This window comes from Mustela lutreola, chromosome 11 (genome assembly GCF_030435805.1).
Source record: "Mustela lutreola isolate mMusLut2 chromosome 11, mMusLut2.pri, whole genome shotgun sequence".
NCBI lineage: Eukaryota > Metazoa > Chordata > Mammalia > Carnivora > Mustelidae > Mustela > Mustela lutreola.
The window spans coordinates 89,534,922-89,561,613 of NC_081300.1; the positions used below are offsets into that span (position 1 = coordinate 89,534,922).

Sequence of the window (26,692 nt, forward strand, 5' to 3'; positions counted from 1 at the left end):
TCCTCATCTCCGTCCCCACAGCCAGGACTCAACACCTGATGCAGGCTTGGCCAGCAGGGCTCCAAGTCCCAAAGGCTAAAGGGATTGGTTTGGGGACAAACTAACGAGTCAACCTCAGGACTCCAGGGTTGCTAAGCTGGTGGAACATAAGCACAGAGCTTTTGGAGGGCTTCTTACAGCCACATGGGATGTGACTGCCTGGAAATCAAACCGTCTCAGAGCAAAAATGAGTAGAGGAATGCAATGTCATGATTTTAGTATCACTGGGGCCCCTGACTCCAGTGATACTCCAGGCCCATACTGTTACCTGAGCCAAATAAAGTCTCCCTCTTGCTTAAGCCGTGTCGAGTTAGTTTGCAAAAAAATTTTTTTGTGCAAATAAATTTTTGCAAAAGAAATTTGCAAAAATTCTGCCCGACAATGTTTTTGTGACTGTTTTCGTAACGATTATCACCTAATGCTATTAATTTACATTTTAAAATACCCATCATAATCCGGCACCCAAGCAAACCCATGCTGAATCATAGGGTTATCCTCTGGTTAACCAGAGGTGGGCCCCGCAGGTCCCCTGCCCAGATCCCTTCTGACCTTTCTACCAGTTCAGCTTCCCCATCCTGTGCTTCACATGCTTTGTGGCATCTGGCACCTTCAGAGACCCGTAGCCTCCTCCACGAGCAGCCCACATTCAAGGACTGATAGTGTTTGAGTAAAAAAACCTCAGGGTGGGGCAAACTCTGAAATGCAGCTGAGCTTGTAGAGCTCGGAGGGCCACGCAGAGCTGGGACTTCTCTGAAAGTCACCCTCCTTTCTTTCTTTCTTTCTTTTTTTTTTTTTAAGAATTTATTTATTTATTTGACAGAGAGAAATCACAAGTAGGCAGAGAGGCAGGCAGAGAGAGGAGAGAAGCAGGCTCCCTGCTGAGCAGAGAGCCCGACGTGGGGCTCGATCCTAGGACCCTGAGATCATGACCTGAGCCGAAGGCAGAAGCTTTAACCCACTGAGCCACCCAGGCACCCCAGTCACCCTCCTTTTGGTTTCTTCCCCCTCCTTTGCTGGTTTCTCCGGGGAGCAAGCTTAATAAAGCACGTGCATCTGAATGGATCTGCTTGGGGGCAAAACTGGGAGCAGCCAGCCACCCACTGCATGACCGCTTCTCAGCTTTTCTCCTCCAACAGTCCCACCTGGCTTCAAGAGGCGCACGGAGACTCGAGACCACGAACCCAAGTTTCATCGACAGATGATATTTATTGGCAGAAGGGAACTTAAGGGAAAATTAAAAACGCTAAAGGCAGCTCTGTTCAGCCCAGAGCAAAATTACTGAGAGATCCCAGGACTCACTTTACATGTCCTTTTCCCAACCCGAAGTCTTAGGCGCCTGGTGCCTCCAAGCGTCTCTCACTTTCTCCTCTTATGAAGGTAATGAGCCTGTTCCATCCAGGTCCAAAGCTTGCCTTTTTAGTCTCACATTTATTATGCCCCAAATCTTTTACATTTAGAGGGCCATCTCCAAGAGTTTCAGGAACTTGAGTCAGTGAATCATAAAATATTAAGAGCAGGATACTCCGATCCAATATGTGATTAATCCTGCTTATAACAAAGGAGTTGCAGAGCCAGGATGGGCAATGGAGAATGTTCTTCTTTCCAATGACAACCCTTGGCTGCTTTTACCCTCATGGTGGGGAACCTATGCAGCCCGATGGTTGGGACACTTCACTGGCTGCTGTCCCTCCTTAGGGCGGAAGTTCCTCCCATCCAAAAGAAAACCTCCAGACGGAACTTCCCCCCAGAGGGTGGGGAATGAATAAGTAAAATTCTAGACTAAATCATCCCACCTGCCCCCACGTATCCTCCACGTGTGACACTGTTCATAACGTCAAAGGCATGGCTCATTATTTGAAGATTGTTAGAGACATGTGGGTTTCTCTTCTCTATTTTTTTGGTGGCACGAGTGAAACTGGCAAACCCACGGGTGCCTTCCCCACCCTTCCACAATTGTTAGTTTTTCTGGCTCCAGCAGATTCACACACAAGGTTTCATCATCCTGGAGATGGCTATGGGGACGTGAAGTGGCTTCCCAAAGTCATGCAGAGTTTGGAATCAGAATTCTGCCTTATCCACTCTGTCACAAGCTAGCACGTTAATAAATCTTCTCCAGCTTCAGTTTCTTGTGTCTCTTTGATGGCATCTGCAGGCAGTGATCTTTCTGATAAAAAAAAAACCAGCCACAGAAGCTCCCGTTGCTTCCCTTTGGTTCTTCCTCAAGGCAGGGGGACCAGAGTAGCCGCATCCACCCGGCCCCCTTTCCCTCCGCTTCCCCTTCCGACTTGATTATCCAGGCAAGTGGGATTGTAACATCGCAGCCATTGCCATAGTAACAGAGCTTGAAAGATGCCATGCTGCCCTGGGAGGGATGTCTTGCTGGGTACCAGGAAAGAGCCAGGGATGTCAGGCACAGGAAAAGGTCCTGGCTTGACAGCACACGGGGGCAAATGTCCTGAAACTATCAGGGATGGGGTGGGCTTATTACTGGCTGAGAGCAAGATGGCAGCAAGTCTCCTACCATTTCTGCTGGGGCTTTGTTGCTAATCTGCTCCTGAGCCACAAGACTGATTTCTCTGTAACGCCGCTGGCACCAGCCATTGTGCTGAGGTTGATGGTGAGTGAAGAGAGTGGGGAGAGGGTTAGGGCAGGCAAGATTCCAGAAGCTTCTAAGTGATTACCTGTGCCATCTTCTCCCACATTCAAAGCAGGGAGGGTCGCACAGGTGGAGAAGCTGTTCTGTTACCGAGATCAACCTCTCTGTTATAAAGATTACAGAAACTCTGACCGCGACTGCACTCTACGCCACCACCCAGGCTTGTGGAAAAATCCATAACGTGAATTGTCCATTTTTCTCGCAAGGCCATCAGGGTAGACGGTGACGGCTACAGGCACTGTTGACGGGCTGAGACTTAAGTGAGGGGCAGGATGAGAATAGAAGGAGGAGGAGAGAAATGGGGACAGGTGTGGAGATCCAGTGAAATCTGCATCGGGACCAAAGCTGGTCATTCTTGATACCCAAATGCGATGGAGCATCCCAGCCAGAGCCCAGCAAAATGGCAATTCTAAAGACCAACTCTTTCCATGAATCCAGCCACAGCTAGATTTCCAGAGCCAGTGCTCCCTGTTGGCATCCTCAGTGGGGCCCAAACCAAATGTGCTATGCACCTGGGCCATGGATGGGCATCAAAATCACCTCTCGTGCTTCTAAAAAGCTACATCTGCTGGGCCCCACGCCTATAGTGTCTGAGCAGCGGGTGAGCATGGTGGATGAGAGTCTGAAGCCAGACAGAGGATCCACCCCTGCTAGCTGCGTGACCCTGGGAAAGTGACCACATGGAGCTCTGTGCCTCAGTTTCCTCATCTGTAAAACAGAGGAAACAATAGGACCTCCACCCCAGGGCTTTTGCGAGGATTACAAGAGATACAAGCCGGACGCTCAGCCGGCACAATGCGCTTGGTATGCTCAGTTATTGCAGGGACAACGTGGGGCCCTGCATTTGTATTTGGGAAGTGCTCCACAGTGAATTCCAGTCTGCAGACCTGTGCCATCTGGGGAGAGGCAGTGATCTCCAGGCCCTTCCCTGGATGCAGCATCAAATCGCTATGAGTTAAAATAACGACAGGAAGGACCTGTCTATCACCAGTCCCTTCCCTTGGAGGGGGCAGGAGACCCTGCCTCCTGGAGGAGGCCAGATCTGATACAGGAGGCTTGCAGGGGAAGAATGGCCGCACCGAGGATGCACACACTATGCCACAGGACAGGAGAGAAAGGTGAAGGTCAGGAGCACAGGGGCCTGGCTTTAGGGAAGGAGGTGGACAAAGGCAGGAGGCAGGATAGTAAACGCTTGAGGCCTGTGTTCCAGGAAGTCCCTGGAGCCGAACCCAATCACGCAGGCCATCCCTCAGCTTCCAGAGAGTGCCTTGGAGCTCGGGTTCCTTGTCCTTTAGCCCTAATACACCTGGAAGTGTGCCGAAGTGGCCCCGTCCTTCCAGCAGCGCAGAGTATCCACAGCAACCGAGCGGCAGAGCGGGCAGGTGCGCTCCCGGTCCAGCCAGAGGCAGAGGCACTCCTCACAGAACACGTGCTGTGGGGACAGCAAGCAGGACGAGTGTCCCCTATGTGCCAACCTTGGTCCTAGGAGCCGGGGACATAGCAGTGAACAAAACAGACGACTCCAGCCCTCATGGAGCTTGCGCTCTACTTGGGGAGATGACTGGTCCCATGAATCTCCCAAATGTAGAATGTATGTAGAATGTGATAAGTGCTGAGAAGAAAAGCCTGGGGGAAGGGGCTAGGGAGTACTTGGGAGGGCTGCTATGTTCAGCATGGGGGGCCAGGAGGACTTTCACTGAATATTGACATTTGGGTGAAGACTGTGCCCTGAGGATCTCTGGGAAAAGAGTGCCACAGGCAGAGGGAAGAGCTTATGCAAAGGTCCTGAGGCAGAAGTATCTCTGCTGTGCTGCGGAGCCTGGGACTGGAGGGAGGGAGATGGAGAATGAGGTGAGAGAAGCTATGGAAGGATACAGATTGCATGGGGCTCTCTGTGCATCACAAGGCCTTTGACTTTTATTTGGAAAGAAGTAGGGAGCCATGGTAGGGCTCTGAGCAGAGGAGTGACCTGAACAGGATTTGCCTGTTCATTTTTTTTTTTTTTAAGATTTTATTTATTTATTTGACAGAAAGAGAGAGAGATCACTAGGCAGAGAGGCAGGCAGAGAGAGAGGGAGAAGCAGACTCCCCGCCAAGCAGAGAGCCTGATGCAGGGCTCGGTCCCAGGACCCCAAGATCACGACCTGAGCCAAAGGCAGAGGCCCAACCCACTGAGCCACCTAGGCGTCCCTTGCCTGTTCATCTTTAAAAGATGCCTTTAGTCAGAGCTCAGGGGTTAAGGGAAAGGCAGGAAAGCTGGAAATATCAGTGAGTTCTCCCACTTTCTGGCCATATCACTTGGACAAATGATTCAACCTCCCAATGCCTCAGTTTCCTTATCTATAAAATGAGAGGTCATGAGGAAGTGGAGGGAATCACCCCTTTTTCTAAGTAAGCTCAATGCTCAATGTGGAGCTTAAACTCAGGACCTCAAGATCAAGACTCACATGCTCTACTGACTGAGTCAGCCAGGGGTCCCCAAAATGCTGCTAAGAGTACTCCTCTCATAGGAAGATTGCTTCACATTAAAAACATAATAATCAAAGGCAGTACACGATTTGCTTTTGGAACCTGGATGGGGGGTCGGAATCCTAGCTATGCAGGATATTTTGAAGACGGGTGGAGAAATCTGGATATATACCATACATTAGATAATATTTTACATCAATTTTAAATTGCCTGGGTGTGATGATAGAATTGCAGTTATGAGGGAGAATGTCCTTGTTCTTCAAAGATAAACACTGAAATATTTTCAGATGAAGAATCAAAATGTCGCCAATTTATTCTCAATAGGCAAGGGGGAAGAACATTTATATCAAGAAAAGGCAAATGCAAAATGTTCATGATTAGTGGATCTAGAAGAAAGATAAAAGGGTGTTCATTCTATGTCCTTTTGCTCTGTAGTTTTGACATTTTTCAAAATAAAAGTGATAATTTAAAATGATAATATGAAAATCCGAATATTGTTTCCTAAAAAGTTTTAAAAAATGAAATTAAAAAGGCACTTAGAACAATGCCTGGTCAATAGTAAATGTGCTATCATTGTTGGCTAGTATACAGAAGAGATTATTCAAGCCAGACTGTAAGCTTCTTACAAACCCATTCCTAGCAGGATGTGCAGTAGTTGCCTAACTGTAAACAGTGTTAAAGGAGAGCTCCATGATGACCTATGCAACAGGGGACCAGTCTGATCCAGGGAGTAATCTAGGAAGGTTTCCTGCAAGGGCGGGGGGCGGGGGGGGATGTGTGTTAAGGCCTGAAGTATGTTTAGGAGTTGAACGGGTGAAGAGAGGGGGTAGGGATAGAGCACACCAGGCTTAAGGGAGGAGCTGGGCCAAGCTCCTCAGATGTGAAGGCATTGAGGCATTCAAGGATGGCCAACATGGCTACAACAGGAGAGTGTAAGAAGTGGGCGGCAGGAGGTGAGCAGGCCACATATAGCCTCAAAGGATGTGCCCGGACTCTTGCTATGGTCTGAAGGGCAGGGCCCAGGGGTCAGCAGGCCCAGCAGTTTCTCTCAGACTCCTAACCAGGGCACTCAAGGCCCTCCACAATGGCGCCCTCTCCTCTTCCTCCTCATCACTCCCTCCCGGACAGCCAATGTCACGGACACACGGGATGACTTGCAGTGCAAAGCTTAGTCATACTGCTAAGCCTCAGGGCAAGCTGTAATATCTATCTGGGATGCTCTTATGCCCCTCCTCCGTCCTTATCAGCTGGTGGGCACCTACTTCTTGCAGAAGATTTAGCTTAAGACATCACACCTCCCTTTCTCCATGATGTCCCCTGTGTTCCATGCCTTACTGTCTCCTGAAAATCTAAGCACTTCTAGATACCTCCTGGGGCGGGTCTCTCTCACAGCATCACACGCACGCCTCTGGAATGATCTGCAAACTCATCTGTCTTGTTCGCTGCATTAAGGGCTTCTGGAGGGCAGGGACCACGCTCCCAACAAGGTTCTGAGCACATGGCAGATGCTCAGGAAATGCTCGCTCAATGAACGAATGAGACTTAACCTCATTCCCTGGGAAAAGGCGGTACTTACGTAGAAGAAAGCAACACAAGCCGTGTTCACATGAAGCTCAATACTTGAGTCAGGTGAGCGGGAAAGGAGAAGCTTTTCATTCCTTCATTCAAAAAACCAATCACTGAGGTTCTCCCATGTCTCAGTCAGTATTTCTCAAATGTTCTGGTCCTAAGACCCCTTTATAGTCTTAAAAAATCACAGATGATCTCAAAGGGCTTTTGTATATGTGGGTCAAATCTGGCTATATTTATCATATTAGAAATGGAAACCAAGATCTATTGAAAACACAAGATTACACAAGCACATGAAGGTGAAAGGGAACACCAGGGGGTACCTGGGCCACACTTTGAGAACCACTCTTCTAACTGCTCATTTACCATTTGTCCTGCCTATCATCTGGGCGGTAAACTTCAAAAGGGCAGCAACCGCTGTTGTGTTCCCACTGCCCAGTCCCGAGCCTGCACAGAATAGGGACTGTAAATGCAGCTGATGAAGGAAGGTCCTCCCACATAGGTCAGGGGGCAGATTCTGGAGACACTGGCATAGTTAAGACCTGACCACTGTCCTCTGGGAGCTCACGGTCCCCTCCTCAGAGAATCAGGCAGGATGGAACCTAGTGCCAAATAAAGAGGTTTGAAGACCACACGTCGACCCAGCGGCCCAGTGGGAGGAGGGAGGAGGTCATCATCCCTCCAGATACTTCTAGCATCTGGAGAGAAGGATGAGCCCCTACAGAGGGAGGGAAAGGAGGGGCCTCCTGGGCTGCGAAGTGTAGGATCAGTGGGTTTACGGTCAGTGGGGACGGTCAGTCACGACTCCCTGGCTGCGCCTCCTGGGGCATGGAGGTGGGTGAACCCCTGGGGTTGCCTGGGCCGCCCTCCCTGCCCCCTGAATTCCATCCAGACTCCTCAAGTCTTGCTCAAAGATTTGGAGCAGGCGGGTAAAGTGAGGGCTGGGGACAAGAGCCCTCACAAGCACAGCAGCTAACCCCCACGGGAGAGAGGAGGCTCGGGATGGGAGAGGGGCATCTCCTAGCCCGGCACTTGATGTTCGGCATGAGCTGAGAAACAAGGAAACAGCCAGGCCAGGTCTGGGTGGATGGTTCAGGTGAGGAGTACAGGTAAGGACCCTGGGCCCTCTCCGTCACTGAGCACAGATGCTGTGCCAGGCACTGCTGGCGTCGTCTAAGTACAGTCTCATGACACCTCACAGACCCCCGAGACTCAGAGAGGGAGAGCCACCAGCCCAAGGGCACACAGCTGCTAAGCAGTGAGGCTGGAATTCAGCTTCAGGGATGTGGTGGGCTGAGTTCTATTACGACTCCCAGTGATCTCCTCCTCCTGGGATTCACATCCGGTGTGGGCTGCCCCTCCCCCGAATGCGGCTGTACTTACTGACTTGCCTCAAGCAAACGGAATACAGTAAAGAGGATGGGACATCACTTCTGAGATTAGGTTACAGCAGATGGGGCCTTCCGTCTTGCTCTCACACCTTCTTCCCACATATTCACTCTGATGAAGTCAGTGTGATAAGGAAGCTGGGGTCGGTTCTGGCCACGAGGAATGGAGGCCTTTGGTCCCACAGCCCATGAGGAACTGAATCCCGCCACTGGCATGTGACCAAGCTTGGAAGCAGAGCCTTCCCCCATGGGACCCTGGCTGGTGTCCTGACTGCAGCCTGAAGCAGGGGACCCAGCTGCGTGTGCCTGGATTTCGGATTCACGCAAACCAGGAGACGATGAATGCTAGCTGCTTTCGGCCACAGAGTGCTGGGTCATTTGTTAGGCAGCAACGGGTAACCGATACAAGAGGTGTCTGCCTCCCTAGTGAACACTCTGCCCGTTACGTTCTATTTCTACTGGTCACACATGGACAATGTGGACAGGGATGTCTGTAGCCCTTGGTTTTGAAAATGACATTACTGAAAGTGGGGCTACTGTCAGACAAGGGACACACCCACATACACACCCAGCCCTAACCACAGATCCTCTTGAATCACACAAACCTGGCTAGCTTTGTCCAGATTTAGAATTAATCACTGACACTGCGTATTGGCATAACATGCTATGCTTTTCAAAACCCACACACAGATAGACACGTCATCTCATTTGACTGTTATTAAAGAACCTGCAAGCTGCCCAGGGCAAACATTTCCATTCCTGGGAGACCGAGGACACAGAGGGTCAGTGCCGCAATGAAATGTGTGGCTCGGGGTTGCAAAGTCAGTGCAGGGAGGCCGTGGGTACTTGGAAGGCACCTGATGCAGAAATGCCCGGACCGAGGAGTCAGCACAGGTGCTGAGCGATCGCAGCTCAGCTGTTCCTTCATTCCTTGGAGGTGATGCGCACAGGCTTCGCTGCGCGGGGCATAGCACGCTCCTAGGAATTTCCAGGAAAGGGGCTCTACTCTCGTAATGCAGCCTTGAGGACATCTCAAAGCAAGAAGGGGAAAGGTCCTGGCCTCTGAAATCCGGGGCTCTGGGTTGGAATCTGGTTCTGCTGCCGAGGAGTAGGGGAGCCTTGAGGAAAGTCTGTCCTTTCTCCTTGCTGAGCCTACCTCTGCCTCTGTAGAAGAGGGTCACTGTTCCCCCCCACACGGTGTCTGGAAGGATGGAAAGGAGTAGGGCCTGTTATAAAGCAGGAAGTGTGAGGCACCCGCAAAGACAAAACCGATAGAAATTACCATTCTCTTGCCCTCCTTCCTTTACATTATCAATACTCAAACCAAAACAAAACAAACCTGTAGTGACCAAGGGCTAATTGTACTCTGACTTTTCTCTGTGGAAAGAAGTCTTTTAAATAAGCCAAGTTTCTGACTGTGTGTTCAAAGTGCCCTTTCCCTGATGTCCCATCGCTGGGCAGGAGGCGTGGCACAGGTACTTGGGGAGTGACTAACTGGGCAGGTGCTTCTGCCTGAGTGGAGAGCTCTAACCTCTGGGCATGCCCAGTGTCTGCCTGACCCGCTTCCATTGACAATCTGCTTCCCAGGCTCTGATGGGGGGATGGTGGCGGGGAGGGAGGTGGGGCCTGTGTGTGAGTGACACACTGTGCCTACTTAGATGTCCCTTTGAAGGAGAGATAGATGTTCCTTTAGCCTGGTGGGCTCTTTCTCTACCTGTTCACTCATCTCTCCTGTTCATTTATCCATTCATCCATCCATCTACCCATTCATTCGTCTACCCCCCAATCCCACATCTACCCACCTATGCACCCGCAGGTGGGTCCATCATTTGTCTGTCTACTCAGTCACCCACACATACATATACCTCTGTCCATGCACCTCTGTACTCATCCACCCACCTCTCGACCTGGCTACCGTCCATCTCCATCCCAACCAACCGTCCATCTATCCATTCCTCCAGCCCGTCCATCTCATACCATCTGTCCCCTTCTGTCCATCCCATTCCTTCCTTCCTTCCATCCATCCATCCATCCAATATTCACTGAGTCAGTGCTATGATTCTCCTGCTAACAAAACAGACACGGTCACCCCTCTCAAGTTGGCCTATGCTTTGGCCAAGAGGAGACAGACCTTGTGCAACCAGTTGCCCAGTTAACTAGCTGACAACTGGGATAATCGCTATGACGGAAAACCACAAGGATCTCTGAGGCCATACTGCTGGGAGAACCGGCTAGTCTGGGGAAGCAGAGTCAGGGAAGACTCTGACTGGGGAAGAAACACTTGACTCATTCATTCATTCTTTCCAATTGCTCAGGAATTAACGAGGCCCTTTTGCCTGTGGAAGTCATCTCCGCCAGCCCAGGCCCAGCTCCTGGCAGCAGAGTGAGACTAGTTTGGCTAAGGCTGTGGCTCCGACCACCACCGTGTGTGGGAAGGTGTCATGGCACCAGGAGAGGAATGGGAGAGAAGCAAACACATGAAGGCTGGGAGAGCTTGCCAGAAAGGAAGAAGCAAGACTTTCACCTTGACATCATGTTCAAATCATCGCTGCCACGGAGAAGGCTATACAGATGGCTCTGAACCATATGAAAAGATGCTCAAGTGCACTCGTAATTAGGGAAATGCAAATTAAAAACCGCACAGAGATTGTGCTCGTCACCTGTCAGATTGGCCAGGCTCAGGAAAGGCTGGCACGTGCGGTGTGTTGGTAGGCAAGAGGTCGTGTCGTGATCTGCACCGGGAGCGTAAACGGATACAGTCTTTATGAAGGGCAATTTAGCAATATCTGTCAAAACTGGATACCCTCTGACCTCGTAATTCCACCATTAGGAATTTATCCTACCGAGAGCCCGCACATGTGTGAAATGAAACACGTGCCAGGAAGAGCCGATATGGACTGAACCCTGACCAGGCGTAGCTCTAAATGCTTGACTGGCTCAATCCATTCAGTCCACACGACGGGCCCGGGTAGCTGCTGTAGGTCTCTCCATTTCTGACCTCTCCTGGCAGCCACCATTGTAATTACGGAAGATTATAAACTACCAAGTGCCCATCCATAGTGGAATGGTAAAACCAACGGTGGTCCATCCAGGAAGGGGGATGATAGGCAAAGGAGGAGGCTCTCTCAAGACACTGTTCCCAGTCAACGAGGAAGGATACAGAACACAGTTTGGGGGAGAGTATGAGACAACATAGGTCTTTCTGAAAATGATGTGTGTGTGTGTGTGTGTTTGAACATAGAGTGTTTTAATTCCATAAAGCATCTCTATGAAGATTTAATAAAAGAAACTAGGAAGCTAGGGGGAGGTAGGAGGCCGGTGACTGTTTTCCTTCTGGTATATTTAAAATGCTTTAAGAAATAAGCTTCTCATTTTGGAATCATTCTAGACTTAGATAAGAGTTGTCAAGATCGTGCAGAGCATCCTTATTTAGCCCCTCACTGTTTGGTCATCATCAGCTCGCTTCACTTTTACATCAAAGCCAAGAAATCCCCATTGATGCGTGACCAACCGCTGAACTCCAAACTCTGTCTGGATTACCTCAAATCGGTTTTCCAACTCCTGTCCTTTCTCTGCTCCAGGATCCGACCTTGGTCCCATGCTGCACGTAGCCCCTGTGCCTGCCAACTCATGAGTTCCTCAGTTTGAATTCTGAGTCATGCAAATATATTCTCAATTTAAAAATAAATAAAATGCAAAAAAGAAACCTCCTAACATCTCCCAAACATAAAAAGAAAGAAAGAAAGAAATGTTGCTGATGCCAGAAAAGGACCTCACCTCCCTGTCCTCTGACCCCTGGGTGGGGGGCAGCATGGGGGTTGGTGGTGGTCACCGAATAGGGGAGCAGCCGTGCTCCTGTTTCTACCAATGTGCCTGCTGCAAAAAGCCTTCCCAGCCTGGAACTCATTGCTCTCTGTCCCGGTCCCCTGGGATGCTGCATGAATCTCTCTTACACAGCACTTATCACTGCCTGCCTTGTTTCATAGTTATTTATGTATGTGTCTGTCTCCCCAAGGAGACCGTGAGCTGCCAGAGCAGGGAACAGGGTCTGTGTGCCCTCTGCCTCGCCTCCCCAGTATCTGATAGGACACTTTGGCTCGTATACATCTGCTGAACTGACATCTTAGCCCCTGATGTCAGGAGGAGGAGGGGTACCTTTAGGGAGTTAAAAGGGAGTAACCAGTACTCATTGCCATGGTTTAGTGGCCTGCAACTTATAACGAAAACAAACGGTAATAGTAATTACAGTGATGATAAAAATTTTAACAAGAGCCATTTTTACAGGTGACTAATTCAAATTTTGCTCTTTCACTGATGATCTCATTTAATCACAATCATAGCTCTATGAAGTCGATATTACGATGCCCATTTTATAAACAAGAAAAGCCAAGGCTCAGGAAGATGGAATGATCTACCCTTGAAGGGTCCAGAGTGCTGCCTGAATTCCTACACCAACGAATCTGACTACGGCATACTAAATTTGTCATTTTTGAGGCTGGACTGATAAATCCAGGGCTCACAGAGGTGAAGGAACCTGCCCAGGGCCACCCACCGAGGAAGAGGCAGAGCCTGTCCGATCTGACTCCAGTCTTGACCATCCCGTCCCCAAAGACCCACCGCAGAACCTGAGGTTTGGTCACTGGAGAGGCACATGGGACTTCTGCATGGAACATGGCCCTAGAGGCCCCCCAGCCTCTGTACCCTGCTGGCCCCACCCAATCCCACTCACCTGGCACATGAGGATCAGAGGGTCCCGGAACTCGGCCTGGCAGATGGCACAGATATCACCGGCTTCTGTGCACTGCTGCCCAGTCGCCCGGACGCCGTAATTCTGTACGAGGGAGGAGACAGAGATACGGCCAGCTGCGGACCCTCCCCGGAGCAATGTCTTCAGGAGCGCTGAGAGAGCTATCTCTGGCTCCTGGTTCTTTTGACTTCAGTGGGGGCCATTTGAAGTCAGCTCACCTGAGAGGTGCAGAGAAGCTTCAGGGCTTTCCTAACTCCGCCCACACGACCACAGATGTCAAATGACTGAAAAGAGAGTGGAGTGATGGCTGAAAGTCTCCAAGGGTTGTTTAGGATCTTTCTTACCACTCCCAAACCACCCCCACTGACCCCTTGTCTTTGACGATGAACATTTTCAGGACACTCTATCCCACCTGGAGCTCCTCATTCCTATCACTTTTGCTTGGCATTTGGCTTGCTGCCTTCTGTCAATAGTCTCCCTTGCTACCGGGGCCAGGAAAGCAAATACATGACACACATTCTACCTCTTCCCACTGCCACGCCCAGCACAGGCATTGCTAATTGATCACAGAACCCTGATTCTAAGCCCGGCCAGCTCCCCAGTCAGGCATTGCCAGTCGATCAGAATCAGCAGGCAAGAGAAGCCCCGGTGGCTGATAGGGCATGGATTACCCAGCTAATCCTGCTGGGAGGAAGAGAAGGGAAGAATATATTCCCCCAGGATTCTCTAGAGCCAGAAATAGAGAAGGGAAAAGAAAGAGGACGATGTGTTTATGGGTGGGGGGAAAAACCCGATTTGTACCTAGGAATGGAAACATGTTTGGGAGGGGGGAGTATCATCTACAGGTAAGAGCTCCAGGCTTTGGAAGCAGGCTGCCCAGGTGTGAAACCCACTCTGTTATCGTTAGCAGAGTGACGCTGGGCGAGCTGCTTCTCTCTGAGCCCCCATCTCCTCGCCCATAAATACAGGAGTAATAATGGAAATATGTGAAGGGAGAGCATCTGGTGAGCTTTATGGGCAAGAAATCAGGGTGGATTCAACCGCAAAAAGGAATGAAGTATTGATATATGCCACCATGTGGATGAACTTTGGAAACATGATGCTAAGTGAAAGAAGCCGGCCACAGAAGACCACGCGGCGGAGGATTCCATTTATGCGAAATGTCCACAACAGGCAAGTCCACTGAGACAGAGAGCAGACTGGTGGTTGCCAGTGGCTGGGGGATGGTAGTGAGCAGAATGGGGAGAGATGGCTTAATGGGTACAGGGTTTCTTTTTGGGGCCATGAAAATGTCTTGGAACTAGATGTGGGGGTAGTGCAGCCCTGTGTACCTGCTCAGTGCCAAGGAGTTGCACCCCACCCCCCATTTAAAACAAAAAAAAGATTCCAAGCTCCCTGCTTGCCCCCAAGACCTGGCAAATGTGTGGACTTTCCTCATGACAGCCCTTAAGTCTCTGGCCCACCTCACCTTGCAGAGGCTGTAGAGAACAATCAGGACGCCTCCTAGGAAGTAGCTGTTGGAGGAGTCGTCCCCCATGATGTATTTATACCACAGCTGGATGGGGACAAGTGATCGGAACAGCTGGCTCAACTCCTCGATGACCAGATAGAACTTGCCCTGCAACCACACAGAAAGCATCAATTATTATTAGCTGTAAAAGACCCAAAGGACCCAGCCGGGGGTCCCCCAGCCTGGGCAGTAATGATGTCCCAGGTCACAGGCAGGCCATTAATCAGCTTTGGAAAGCACTCAGACCTGCTCTTAATGGGTTTGCGATATGGCCGGGGAGACGTGGCCCCTGCCCGCCGCCCTCACCCACTGCCCACCAACCTCAAGGAGCAAAGCTCCGAGGATCACATTTCAGGGAGGGAGAAACTGGACACTTCTGTCAGAGGGCTGGGGTGTGGGTCACTCCCTGGTGCCTGCTGTGGCTTTGGGGCCACCGTCCCTGGCCCCACACACAGATTGCCCTTGTCTCAAGGGCTGACCCAGGCATCACGGAGGGCCCAGCCTCCGGGGCAGGAGCTAGATGGACGATAGGAGGCAAGTAAGGGCAGGCCTAGAGGTGGACGGGGATATGCGCTCTCCTTCCCAGCTACTGTCTGCAAGAACGCAGGGGGACATCTGGGCGAAGGAGTCGCATTTGGGATTCAGATGGGGCTGGGTTTGAAGTTTGCATTGCTGCAAGTTCACGGGCCCCGGCTTCCTCATCTACAGAAGGGGAACCACAACTCCTGTCTTACAGACTGCTCTGCAGGTGCACAGAGAGCATCTAGCACGTGCCTGGCACGGAGCAGTACTCAACCAATTCTATTTCCCTTCCTCCCTTTGCTCTTGGACAAGTCCCTCCAGCTTTCTGTGGCCTCAGCTATAAAATGAGATGAAAATAACCCCATCCTGTTATGTCTAATAAATTTAAACATACATCTATTTATGACCTAGCATTTCCACTTCTAGGTATGAACCCCAGAGAAAAAAATGTATGTCTGCTTATAGGCAAATGATCATATAGAAATTCTATTCATAATACCTCCAAGCTGGAAACAGCCCAAATGTCCATCAGCGGAGGAATGCATAAACAAATTGTGGTGTATTTATACAACAGAATACTACTCAGGAATAAAAATGAAGAGATGACTGATGGTTGAATCTCACATGCATATGTCCAATGGAAGGAGACAGTTATAAGAGAATACATATTGCACAATTCTCATTTATATGAAATCCTGGAATAGATTAACACTAATCTGTTGTGAGAGAAATCAGATCCGTGGTTGCCTGGGGTGAGGAGGAGGACTTACTATTAGGGCCATCAAGGAATTTTGGGGAGTGATATTTTATAATGTGATTGGTATGGTGGTTATACAAGTGTATACATTTGCCAAGACTCATTGAAATGGGGAAGCCTGGGTGGCTCAGTTCAACATCTGCCTCTGGCTCAGGTCATGATCCCTGGTCCTGGGATCCATCGAGTCCCGCATTGGGCTCCTTGCTCAACAGGGAGCCTGCTTCTCCCTTTGCCTGTGGCTCCCCCTGCTTGTGTGCTCTCTCTCTCTCTCTCTAACAAATAAATAAAATCTTAAAAAAAACCAACAATCTCATTGAAACAAGATGGGGTCAGGAGGGAGACAAACCATTTTTTTTTTTAAAGATTTTTATTTAAAAAATTTTTTTAAAAGATTTTATTTATTTCTTTGACACAGAGAGAGAGAGAGAGAGAGAGAGAGATCACAAGTAGGCAGAGAGGCAGGCGGTGGGGGTGGAAGCAGGCTCCCCGCTGAGCAGAGAGCCCGATGCAGGGCTCGATCCCAAGACCCTGAGATCATGATCTGAGCTGAAGGTAGAGGCTTAACCCACTGAGCCACCCAGGTGCCCTTTTAAATATTTTTAAATTTTTATTTATTTGACAGAGAGAGACATAGCGAGAGAGGAAACATAAGCAGGGGAAGTGGAGAGGGAGAAGCAGGCTTCCTGCTGAGCAGAGAGCCTGATCCGGGGCTCGAACCCAGGACTCTGGGATCATGACCTGAGCTAAAGGCAGACGCTTAACAACTGAGCCACCCAGGCACCCCGCCATAAGAGACTCTCAAGCTCACAAAACAAACTGAGGGTTGCTGGGGGGAGGAGGGTAGGGATAGGGTCGCTGAGTGATGGGCATTGGGGAGGGTATGTGCTACGGAGAGTGCTGTGAAATGTGTAAGCCTGATGATTCACAGACCTGTACCCCTGGGGCAAATAACACATTATATGTTAATTAAAAAAAACTCATTGAAATATATGCTTCAAAACTGCACTTTTTTTTTTTTATTTAAATTACACCTTAATAAAGCTGATTCAAACAAACAAACATAGAAAGAAGCAACCATCCCTGCCTCAGGCACACAGAGCCTTAAAAATGTGAATAGCATTTGCTCCAGCGATTCTATCTTTAGGAATTCATCCTAACAAAATTATCCAGGATGTGCACTGGGATGTGTATGAAGGTCACAGCAGCATTCTTTGTAACAGTACCAATAGACACAAGTAAATAAATGTACAACAAGAGGGTTTGTTATGGTGAGAGCTATAATGGAAAGCCATACAGCCATTCAAACATTATCCTGAAAAACAGCAACTCAACTGTGGAGAAACCCAGCACATATCATGTGATCCAAATGATCAAGATTTACACCCCCAGCAGTAAGTTCTGTCAACAGCCTGGACCCCCTGATAAGAAGCTCTGAGAAGAACCTAGTATCACCTCCGTGGTTATTCAGGTCAACAATTTACAAAACATGAATTGAGTCATGAATAAGAGACACATACAAGGGGCACCTGCGAAGCTCAATGGGTTAAAGCCTCTGCCTTCGGCTCGGGTCATGATCTCAGGGTCCTGTGATCGAGCCCTGCATTGGGCTCTCTGCTCAGCAGGGAGCCTGCCTCCTCCTCTATCTCTGCCTGCCTCTCTGCCTACTTGTGGTCTCCGTCTATCAAATAAATAAATAAAATCTTAAAAAAAAAAAAAAAAGAGATACATCCAAAAGGAGGCTCATTCTGCAAAAGAAATGTCCAGCACTCTTCAAAAGTGTCAAGGTCACAAAAGACAAAGACAAGATCAAGGAACTGTCAGGTCGGAGAGGAATAACGAGATACGATATGCCACATGAACGCAATGAGGGATCTTGGATTCAATAATCCCTGGAGTATGAAAGAGACGTTAGTGGGGCAACTGGCAAAATCTGGTAGTCTGTCACTTTGTTAATAGAAACAGCAGTGATGTTCATCTCCTGGCTTTGCTAACTGCACTGTGGTCAGACTAGATGCTAACATTAGGGGGAGCTGGGGGAAGGGTATGTGACGACTCTGCACCATTTCTGCAATGCTTCTTTAAGTCTAAAAATTTCAAAAGGGAAAGGTAAAAAATCATCCTGGCGAAGGGTACCTATTGACGCAAGGAAATATTGATATAATAGTTCTGAGTGGAAATGTCCCCATAATCTTCGTGTTTTTCTGCCTTTTCCAATTTTTTCTTTTTTTTGTACTGAGCATAGGATACGTTTACATTAGAGGGGGAAAAAGATTATAAAAACATGTTGTCTATCCATCAGATGGATGATGTCTGGGATGAAGATGAAGACTTTCTATCTACCCCACTATATTCCATCTTGATGGGCCTAGGAAGGGGGACCAAGAAAGGGCATCCAGTTGTCCCCTCATCCTGACCTTTGTGACTAGCTGTGCCCTTGCTGTGAGGGCCCTCTACCCCCTCCAGTCTCTGATCCCTGGACATACCCCTCAGAGGGGTATTCTGGTTTCCTCTGCAGCCTGAGGCAAGGTGGAGGAGACTGGGAAAGCAGAGATGCGGGGGGATGGGCACCATGCTGGTTTTACAAGCCAGTGGAGCGGAAGCAATGGTACAGCAGCTCAGCGGATGGCTAGGGTTGCTCAAACTCTGTCCGCGTCCTGACAGCAGGCCCCGGGCTCTGCTGAATACTGATGTTGTGAGCTTCGTTTTCCTGCATCACCTCAGCCTCAGCTGCCCCATGCTTTCAACTGCCCTCATCTAGGCTCACTCAATGACTGCATGTTCCAGCTCATTCTGGGCCAAAAGCTCAGTCTCTCCCAATGTCCAACCTAACTTGCGCAGAGAAGCAGGTAGAGAGAGAGGAAGCAGGCTCCCCACTGAGCAGAGATCGATGTGGGGCTCGATCCCAGAACCCTGGGATCATGACCTGAGCCGAAGTCAGAGGCTTTAACCCACTGAGCCACCCAGGTGCCCCAGATGCTAGACAAATTATTTTAACACAGTGTGGTACAACTCAGCTAGAGCTGAGCACGAGGGGGCCAGAGTTGGAGGATGGGGTAGGAGTGGAGAAGTGATTAGGTAAGTCTTCCAAGACCTAAGAGAAAGTATCATCTCAGCTGACCTTGAAAAAGACGTGCTACTCAAAGTGTGGTCCCTGGTCCACTGGCCTCAGCACAGTCGGTCGTGTTGCCAGCACCTGACAGGGAGGGGATGCTCGTCCTGTGGCCGGGGACCGTTCTGAGGCTAGGGAGTCCACTCTCCTTCCTCGTGTCAGCTTCTCAAGTTCGCTGATGGAGAAGGAGAGGTGGAAGAGAGAATGTCTCTTTAGAAGTGAACACTGATGTCACAGACGACGACGAAATAAAGGGAGTGAGTGTCTTCGTGGCACCATGCAAAGGTAGCAATTAGCTGCTGGTGGGGGGGGGGGGCACTTGGAGGAGATACAACCCCCAGGGAAAACTGGGCATATCCCAGTGAAACCATCGCTCTCTAATTAAGCAGCTTTGTAATTCCAGGTTTCTTAAGCATGTTATTTCTGACGACCACCAAATGGAATGTGTGGTTTTTCTCTGGGGTGTCAGGGAGCAAGGAGAAGCGATCAGATTGTGAGCCGTCTGCTCCCCGCCACCCTCTTCCTCCCTCCCGCCCGCCCTGCCACCCGTGAAGGGGAACAGGAACAACTGCCACAGGACTGGGGCGCGCAGGGTTCTCCGCTGGGATTCTGATCCAGGGGGCGGGAGCGGCAGAGACGGGAAGGCGGAGGAGTCGGTGCTGACTTCCATACTGCGAGGACTGGGGGGTGGGGGCACAGGGACACATAGAGTGACATGGGAAACAAGGAAACAACAGAGGGCTGACTCTGGGAGGGGGTGGCAAATGCAGGAGAGAGGACTGCTGAGAAGCAGGAGAAATGAATTGGGGAAGAGGACTTGAACTCTGGGGTGAGGAGGGAGGGGACACATCATCGGATGGTTGTTAGCAGGGTCATGTATCAAGGATGGGTAGACGGAGATGGAAGATATTTTTCTGCATTGCAATTCATAATATTATACAGCTTTATGAATATGTTTATGAATCTCTTTGGGGCACACTTTCTCATCTAGAGAAGGAAGACAGCACAGCAGGTAAGGTCAGATCTGTACCTACTAATTGATTTTAGACAATAATTTAATGGCTTTGAGCCTCAGTTTCTTAATCTGTAAATGGGGTTGAACAAACTCACACATACATATATCACACACACATACATACACGCAGTGGTGTGCTGGCAAACCAGGTCCCTGGAAAACAACCAACGAAGGCCCTGATTTGTGTGTTTGTCAATTTCTACGGCGTAAATACTCCCACAAGGCCCATTTCAAGCTGCCAAGGGTTTCACACCCGCTTGCACGTTTCTTGAAAACTTAATCATCGGCTCTCACAAGCCAGGGCAACCTGTCTCCAACACACGGAGGGGTGTGTGTGGGGGGATGTCTGAGGATCAAATGAGCAAATGAACCTAAGACCCAGGTACCCAGGGAGGCCTCCGTATGTGACAGGAGCTAGTTAGGAATCTCACGAACATCTGAGAAGATGAACATGATCAATGCCAGCTTCTTTGGGAGATGAGAAATGTCAGGTTCAAAAGAACTAAGGGACATCAGAATGAGACTGAAGGGTCATCTGGAATGTCCCAGCCTAGAAAGGAAGAGAGGCTCTTGGGCACCTGGGGGCCTCAGTCAGTGAGGCGTCTGCCTTTGGCTCAGGTCATGATCCTGGTGTCCTGGGATCGAGCCCTGTGTCGGGCTCCCTGCTTCTCCCTCTGCCCCCCGCCCTCCTCTGCTCATGCTTTCGTGCTCTCTCTCTTCTCTCTCTCTGAAATAAACAGATAAAATATTTCCAAGGAGAGGTTCTGAGACTATAGGGAGGAGAAAGAAGCAAGGAACCCAGTCGACAATGAGAATTCAGATCTGGGGGTCTAGGATACAGAGCCTGGGAAGTTCACTGCAGCCCTGGCCGCTGATGCATCACACCTGTGAGGGAACAGGCCCTCGTCGGGGCTCCAGCCCCAGCAGACACCGCACGGAGAGCAGCTGTCCTTGCTCCGGCTTTGACAGAACTCCTGACCCACGGAATCCTAAGCAATAATATCATGGTAGTTGCTTTGAGCCAAACAATACAAAACACAACCCCAAAACCTGAAAGCGTTCATCTACGGCTACTTAGTGGGTGCTGTGGCTTGAATCAATTCTCCCACAAAATTCCTATGTAGAAACCTAACCCCCTTGGGATGGTACGTGGAGATGGGGCCCTTGGGAGGTGATTGGGTTATGAGGCTGGAGGCCTCAGGAATGGAATCGATGCCCTTATGAGAAAAGACAAAGAGCTTGTGCGCTCCTGTCCTTTCTCTCCACCACTGCCCCCTGCCCCACCATGTGGGGACATGCCAAGAAGACAGCCATCAGCAAGCCAAGAGGAGGGTTCCCACCAGGAACCAAATCAGCCTTGATTCTGGGACTTCCAGCCTCCAGAGCCATAGGAAAGAAATGTCCTGGTATTTTCTTAGAGCAGGCTGAGCACATGGACACAGCTGCCAAGTAGGCGGCCTGTGATTTGGAGGCAGGTCTTCTCTTCTACGGACTGGGTTCGAATCCCAGCTCTGCCACTTTCTAGCTGTATACCTTTGGCAAGGTACTTCCTCTCCGTGTGCTCAGACCCCTGAGATCATCTTGATTATCCTCTCTGATAGCTAACATCCGATCCATCTACAAATCCTATTGGAAACCGCTCTTTGCTTCTTCTTGTCCTTCTGTCCTTGCCCTTGTATGGTTTTCTTCTTCACACGGTATCTAAAATGAGCTTTTTAAAATACAAATACAGATCAAATCAACCCTGAGCTTGTACCTGTGAAAATCTGTCTCGCTCGGAATGACATTTGAAACCCTTGCCATGTCTTCCAGTTCCTGTAAGATCTGCCCCCTGCCCACACGTGTGATGGGGCCTGTTTCCTCAAAAAACCAAGCCAAAACCAAGCCAAGCGCAGTCCTACCTTAGGGCCTTTGCACTGGCTCTTCCCTCGCCCCGGAGCCCCCTCCCTCCTGAAATCTGCCAAGTTGGCTCCCTCACTTCCCTTGCATCTTGGCACAAATGTCACCTCATGGAGAAGGATCACAGAACCATGTACATAAAGCAACACCCTCGTGCTCCCTCCCTACCCCGGCCACTCTCCACCCTCTGTAGTCTGCTTTCCTTTCTTTCTTTTTAAAACTATTTTTATTTATTTATTTGAGAGTGGGAGAGAGAGAGAGAGAATATGAACCAGAGGCAGGAGGGACAGAGGGAGCAGCAGACTCCCCACTGAGCTGGGAGCCTGATGCAGGACTTGATCCTGGGACTCCGGGATCATAACCAGAGCCACAGGCAGTCGCTTCACTGCCTGAGGCACCCAGCTGCCCCTGTATTCTGCTTTCGTTTTCTTTATTGCACTCGCTCTCTGACAGGGTCTATATTTTTTTGTTATGAGAATGTAAGCCCCTGAAATACAGGCTCTGTGTCTTTCTGGTACTACTGTTTCTGCTCATAGAACGGTGAGTTTACAGCGGAAGAACGGTGTCTTCCACTATAAACTGGAGGTAATAATAACATCCCTCCAAGGGCTGTGATGTTAATAATAACAAATATGTACATTGAGGGCTTTTTACTTGCCAGACGCTGTTCTAAGCACTTTGCGTTAATTCATTTAGTCCTCATGACAACCTACGAGACAGGAGCTATCATTAACCCTATTTTATAGAATAGTAATCTGGGGCACAGAGAGGTTAGGTTACTTGCTCAAGGTCACACAGCTGGGAGGCGGTAGAGAGAATATCTGAACCCAGACAGGTTGGTTCCAGAGGCCAAGTTTATAAATCCTTCCTGGTCAGAAAATTAAGTCACATGCTGAAAGAGCTTAAAACAAGGTGTGACAGGTCACCATATAAAAATGTTGGCTATTATTATTATTCTTGTGACTGCCTGTCAGCTAAAGGAAGCTCATATTGGAGTCAAGTGCTAAAGAGAGACGTCACAGCCACTCTGGGGGTGGGTCGCTTGCTGTCCCACATGCCAAGCTTCCCCGGTAAGTCTGGAGTGTGGCCGGCGGGCAATGTTTGCCAGCACTTAAGGCTGGCTAAGGGTTGGTTAGCACTCCAGGACTGTGTCAAAAAGCCAGATACACTGTGATGAGGAGAAAGACAACTGTGCCTCCTCCCAGGATGTTCCCTGGAGCACATAAATCTGATTATTGAGGACCCCCACTTATAACCCTCCATGGCTCCCCAGTCCTGAGGACAAAGCCTGAACAGCTTACCCAGCCTTCTCCATGCGGCCCCGTCTACACTGGAGCCAATGGCCACCTCGCATGGGCAAGAGGCTCCTGCTCACTTCTGCACAAGCTGGGCTTTTTTTCCTTTCCCTTCTTACCTTGCCGCTCCTTCCCTAAGCTTCCATGGATTCCCCACCCCCAATCTATTCTGCTTTGAGGGGGAGCTTGTGACTGATGGTGCCTACTGTCCAGGATTCCCATGAAGATCCAAGGAAATCAGTCTCAGAGTGTGGTCTGGGACCCTGGGCAGGGCAGGGTGGGTCCTGTGAAATTGAAACTTCTTTATAATAATACTAATACATTATTTGATACCTTTGCTCTCTACCAAGTGTACAATAGAGTTTTTCCTAAGGCTCATGACATGTGATTTGCAACAAATGAGAAAATGTGGGGATCAGACTTGAGCCAGGTGTTAAAGAAATCTACTAAAAAAAAAAATGCCTCCATTCTCAGTAATTAAAAAATAAATTGTTTCATTAAGATATGTTATTAATGTTATTGTATAATTGGCTGATTATTATTTTTAATTAATGAGCATTATAGAGGGGTCACAGTTTTTTGTTTTGTTTTGTCTTTTAAAGATTTTGTTTATTTGACAGACAGATCACAAGTAGGCAGAGAGGCAGGCAGAGAGAGGAAGGGAAGCAGGTTCCCTGCTGAGCAGAGAGCCTGATGCAGGTCTCGATCCCAGGATCCTGGGATCATGACCTGAGTTGAAGGCAGAGGCTTTAACCCACTGAGCCACCCACGCGCCCCAAGGTCACAGTTTTTTAAAAAAAGTTTTATTTATTTAAGTAATTTCTATACCCGACATAGGGCTTGAACTCATGACCCCAAGATCAAGCTCTTCTGCCTGAGTCAGCCAGGTGCCCCCAAAAGGTCACAGTTTTAATTTCTATGACAGTGAATGTGGATAGCTGTAACTCATGTAAACAGAAGCTCCCTGGACCCTCAATACTTTTGAAAAGTGTGAAGAGGACCCAACTCTAAAACACGTGAGAACCTTTGAGAATCCCCTGGCACAGAGTATGTGCTCAGTAACTCTTAGGTGTTTCTTGGGCCAGGCTGTGAGCTCCATAAGTGCAGGGAATCATATATTGTTCTATCATCTTTCCCCACATGCCTAATCAGTCCCCAGTTGCTGGCTGTTATCCTCTCCTTTCTTACCTGCTTCCATAGTCCTACAGCCCTCAGTTTTGTAACCGGACGCACAACTATCTTGAACCAAGACTTTATCTTCCAGCTTCCTTTGCCTCTAGATGCCACTTGGGTCACTAAGATATGGGATAATGTCATGTGACAAGTTCAGAGACCCTTTCATCATATTCTTCCCTTTTCCTCCATCCTGCTGTCTGGAGCTTGGATGTGATGGCTCGTGTTCCAGTTGCCATTTTGGGCCATGAAGAGAAGTCCCACACCCTAAGACTGGTGAAACAGTGAGCTGGAAGGTGTCACATTACTAGGTTTGGGTTGCTTACCTTCGGGTTTTGCCTGAGAAAGAAAATACACTCTTTCTACATTTAAGCCACTATTGTTTTGGGTTCTTCACGGTTATTTGCTTAATACTGAGGGTTTGACATCCATTAGTGATCAGCAAATGTTTGTTGAGTGAGTGAATCAACCAGTGAGTGAGTGAATAGGTGAGCTAAATGATCATGGTTCAAACAGCTAGGTTTTTCACATGGAGAGTCCTCATGCTGAAGTGCTAGGAACTGAGGGTCTGCGTCTAAGGAGGGGGAAGAAGGGCTTTGTCTAGTGACTGCTCATTGGAGCACGTGCGGGAAAGACCCACAGTGCAGAAGCAAAGGGCTGTGACATTGGGTGCAGGTCCCAGCTCTGCCTCTTCCAAGCTGTTAAGGCCCTGGAGCCAGAGCAGGTACAGTGAGGGCTGGAAGGTGTCCTGGATGACCAGGATTTGAATTCGGACTGTCTCCGGCCGACTGACCTAACATAAGTCACTTCATCTCTCCCTGCTTCAGTTTTCTCATTGGTAAAATGAGGCGAAAGTAAAACCTACCTCCTAGAGTGGTTGGGAGGATAAATGAGCTAGTGCAAGGGAAGCACTGAATGCAGTGCCTGGCACACGGGAGTACTCTGGCCCCTGCTAGCAGCCTGGCAAGGATAAAACATCTTCCAGACAAAATGAATTAAGCCTCATTAAACAGGATGGCGGTGGATGAAGAAGGCAGGATGGAAAAGAACTGATTTTCACAAGTTAGCCATGTAGAATATGAAAAGGCGTTAAGATTGCCAAGTCTGAAGTCAAATAGCTGGGGTGCATCCTTTGTAACTGTGTGTCTTTGGGCAAGTTGTTCTACCTCTCTGGGCCTTGCGGTTGTTTTGTGTGATGGCGGTGGGTGACCCAGCTTGGACATTCTGGTCTTCTAAGCACTGTTACGAGAACTGCTGATATACAAGTCTGCACTGTAGTGTCACTTTCGGCTGTAAATGACAGAAAGTCTACTCGAAGTAGGTTCTACAAAGATTGTGCTGTACTGGGTCACGAAACTGGTGAAGGCAGGGTGGCTCTGGTTCCGTATAGCTGGGTCCAAGAGTGCAAACAATGTGGCCAAAAATCTTGATTTCTATAGTTCTTTCTATCTCTCCTCTTTCCCATCACTTGGTTCAGGCTGTCTGCTGCTCTGTGTGTAAGTTTCATTCACTCCTGCCAAGACCAGGCCCTCTCTGGGTGGGAATCATGATGATGATGATGATGATTAGAATTATTACTAATTTTTAGTTCTTACTAAGTGCTAGGCACCCCGCCGCACAGAACACTTTGAGGGAGGAGATATTAATGCTCCCACTTTACATTTAGGAAACTGAGGCACAGAGAGCATAGATAACCAGCCCCAGGTGATGCATGTAGAAAGTGCCGGATTCACCTATATCTGGTGGGAAAAATGACCATTGCCAGCCACAAGCCAACAGTCTTAAAGCTTCAACCCCACTTGAAGAGAGACCTGTTTCTCCCTGGACCCATTCACCAAATGAATGGCAAGCCTCCATCCTTAGAACCAAGCTTAGAGGCCAAATGAGGTGATCGGCTTCTATGATTGGTCGGTCCTGATCACATGGCTGGGGTGGGCGGAGCGCTGTGACTGACAGCCTCATCAGAACCACAGTGAAAGGGCCAGGCGGCTCCCCCAATAGAAAGGGGGTGTCAGGAAAAGGAGGCTGGAAAGCTTCCTCAAACTAAAGGTAGCAAAGGGCCACACACAGTCTTCCCTGCAAAGCTTCTCCTTTCCCTTGAGGGGAAATAAGCAGGACTTGGGTTCAGCCTCCCGGGCTTCAGGGGCCTGAGGGAAGAGAAAAGGGTCCCTCAATCTCCCCTGTGGGTTTTCCCATATTTGCTTTGCTCGCTCTGAACTACTCCTTAGTTTCTGATTGCGACTGGGACCTAGTTCCTTGTGAAGGTCATACTTCCTGCTCTGACATGGGCAGGGCAGGCAGGCAGAAGGGGCTGGAAAGAAAGACTTGTTTCCTTGGGAAGGTGGCCTGAGGGCTGGATGGGGAACCACAAAGCCTTCAGAACAAAAGAGAGGAACAGCGACCTCTGTGCCATCAGCGGAGGGGCAGGCACTCCCAATCTAGGTCTTCAACCTGAGAAGGCTGAGGGTGGGGAGAGCTTGGAAACACTTTGGAACAGCATGGCCAGGAGTGGTGGGAGGAAGTGCTGAGGGGACTGGGGACTGA

At 49.4% G+C, this 26,692-nt stretch overlaps 1 protein-coding gene across 2 annotated transcripts in view; it reads right to left on the reverse strand.

The window, feature by feature from the left end:
• Positions 1–1,220: 1,220 nt before the first annotated feature.
• Positions 1,221–26,692, reverse strand: part of RNFT2 (ring finger protein, transmembrane 2) — a 68,000-nt gene continuing 42,528 nt past the window's right edge. Inside the window, exons 8-11 of one of the 2 annotated variants that reach the window (XM_059139203.1) lie at positions 14,337–14,486; positions 13,087–13,152; positions 12,851–12,952; positions 1,221–4,127 (exon numbers count right to left, since the gene is read on the reverse strand). In XM_059139203.1, the coding sequence (XP_058995186.1) occupies positions 3,993–4,127; positions 12,851–12,952; positions 13,087–13,152; positions 14,337–14,486 (453 nt within the window). In that variant the 3' untranslated portion in view covers positions 1,221–3,992. The other variant, XM_059139204.1, reaches the window with a different exon arrangement.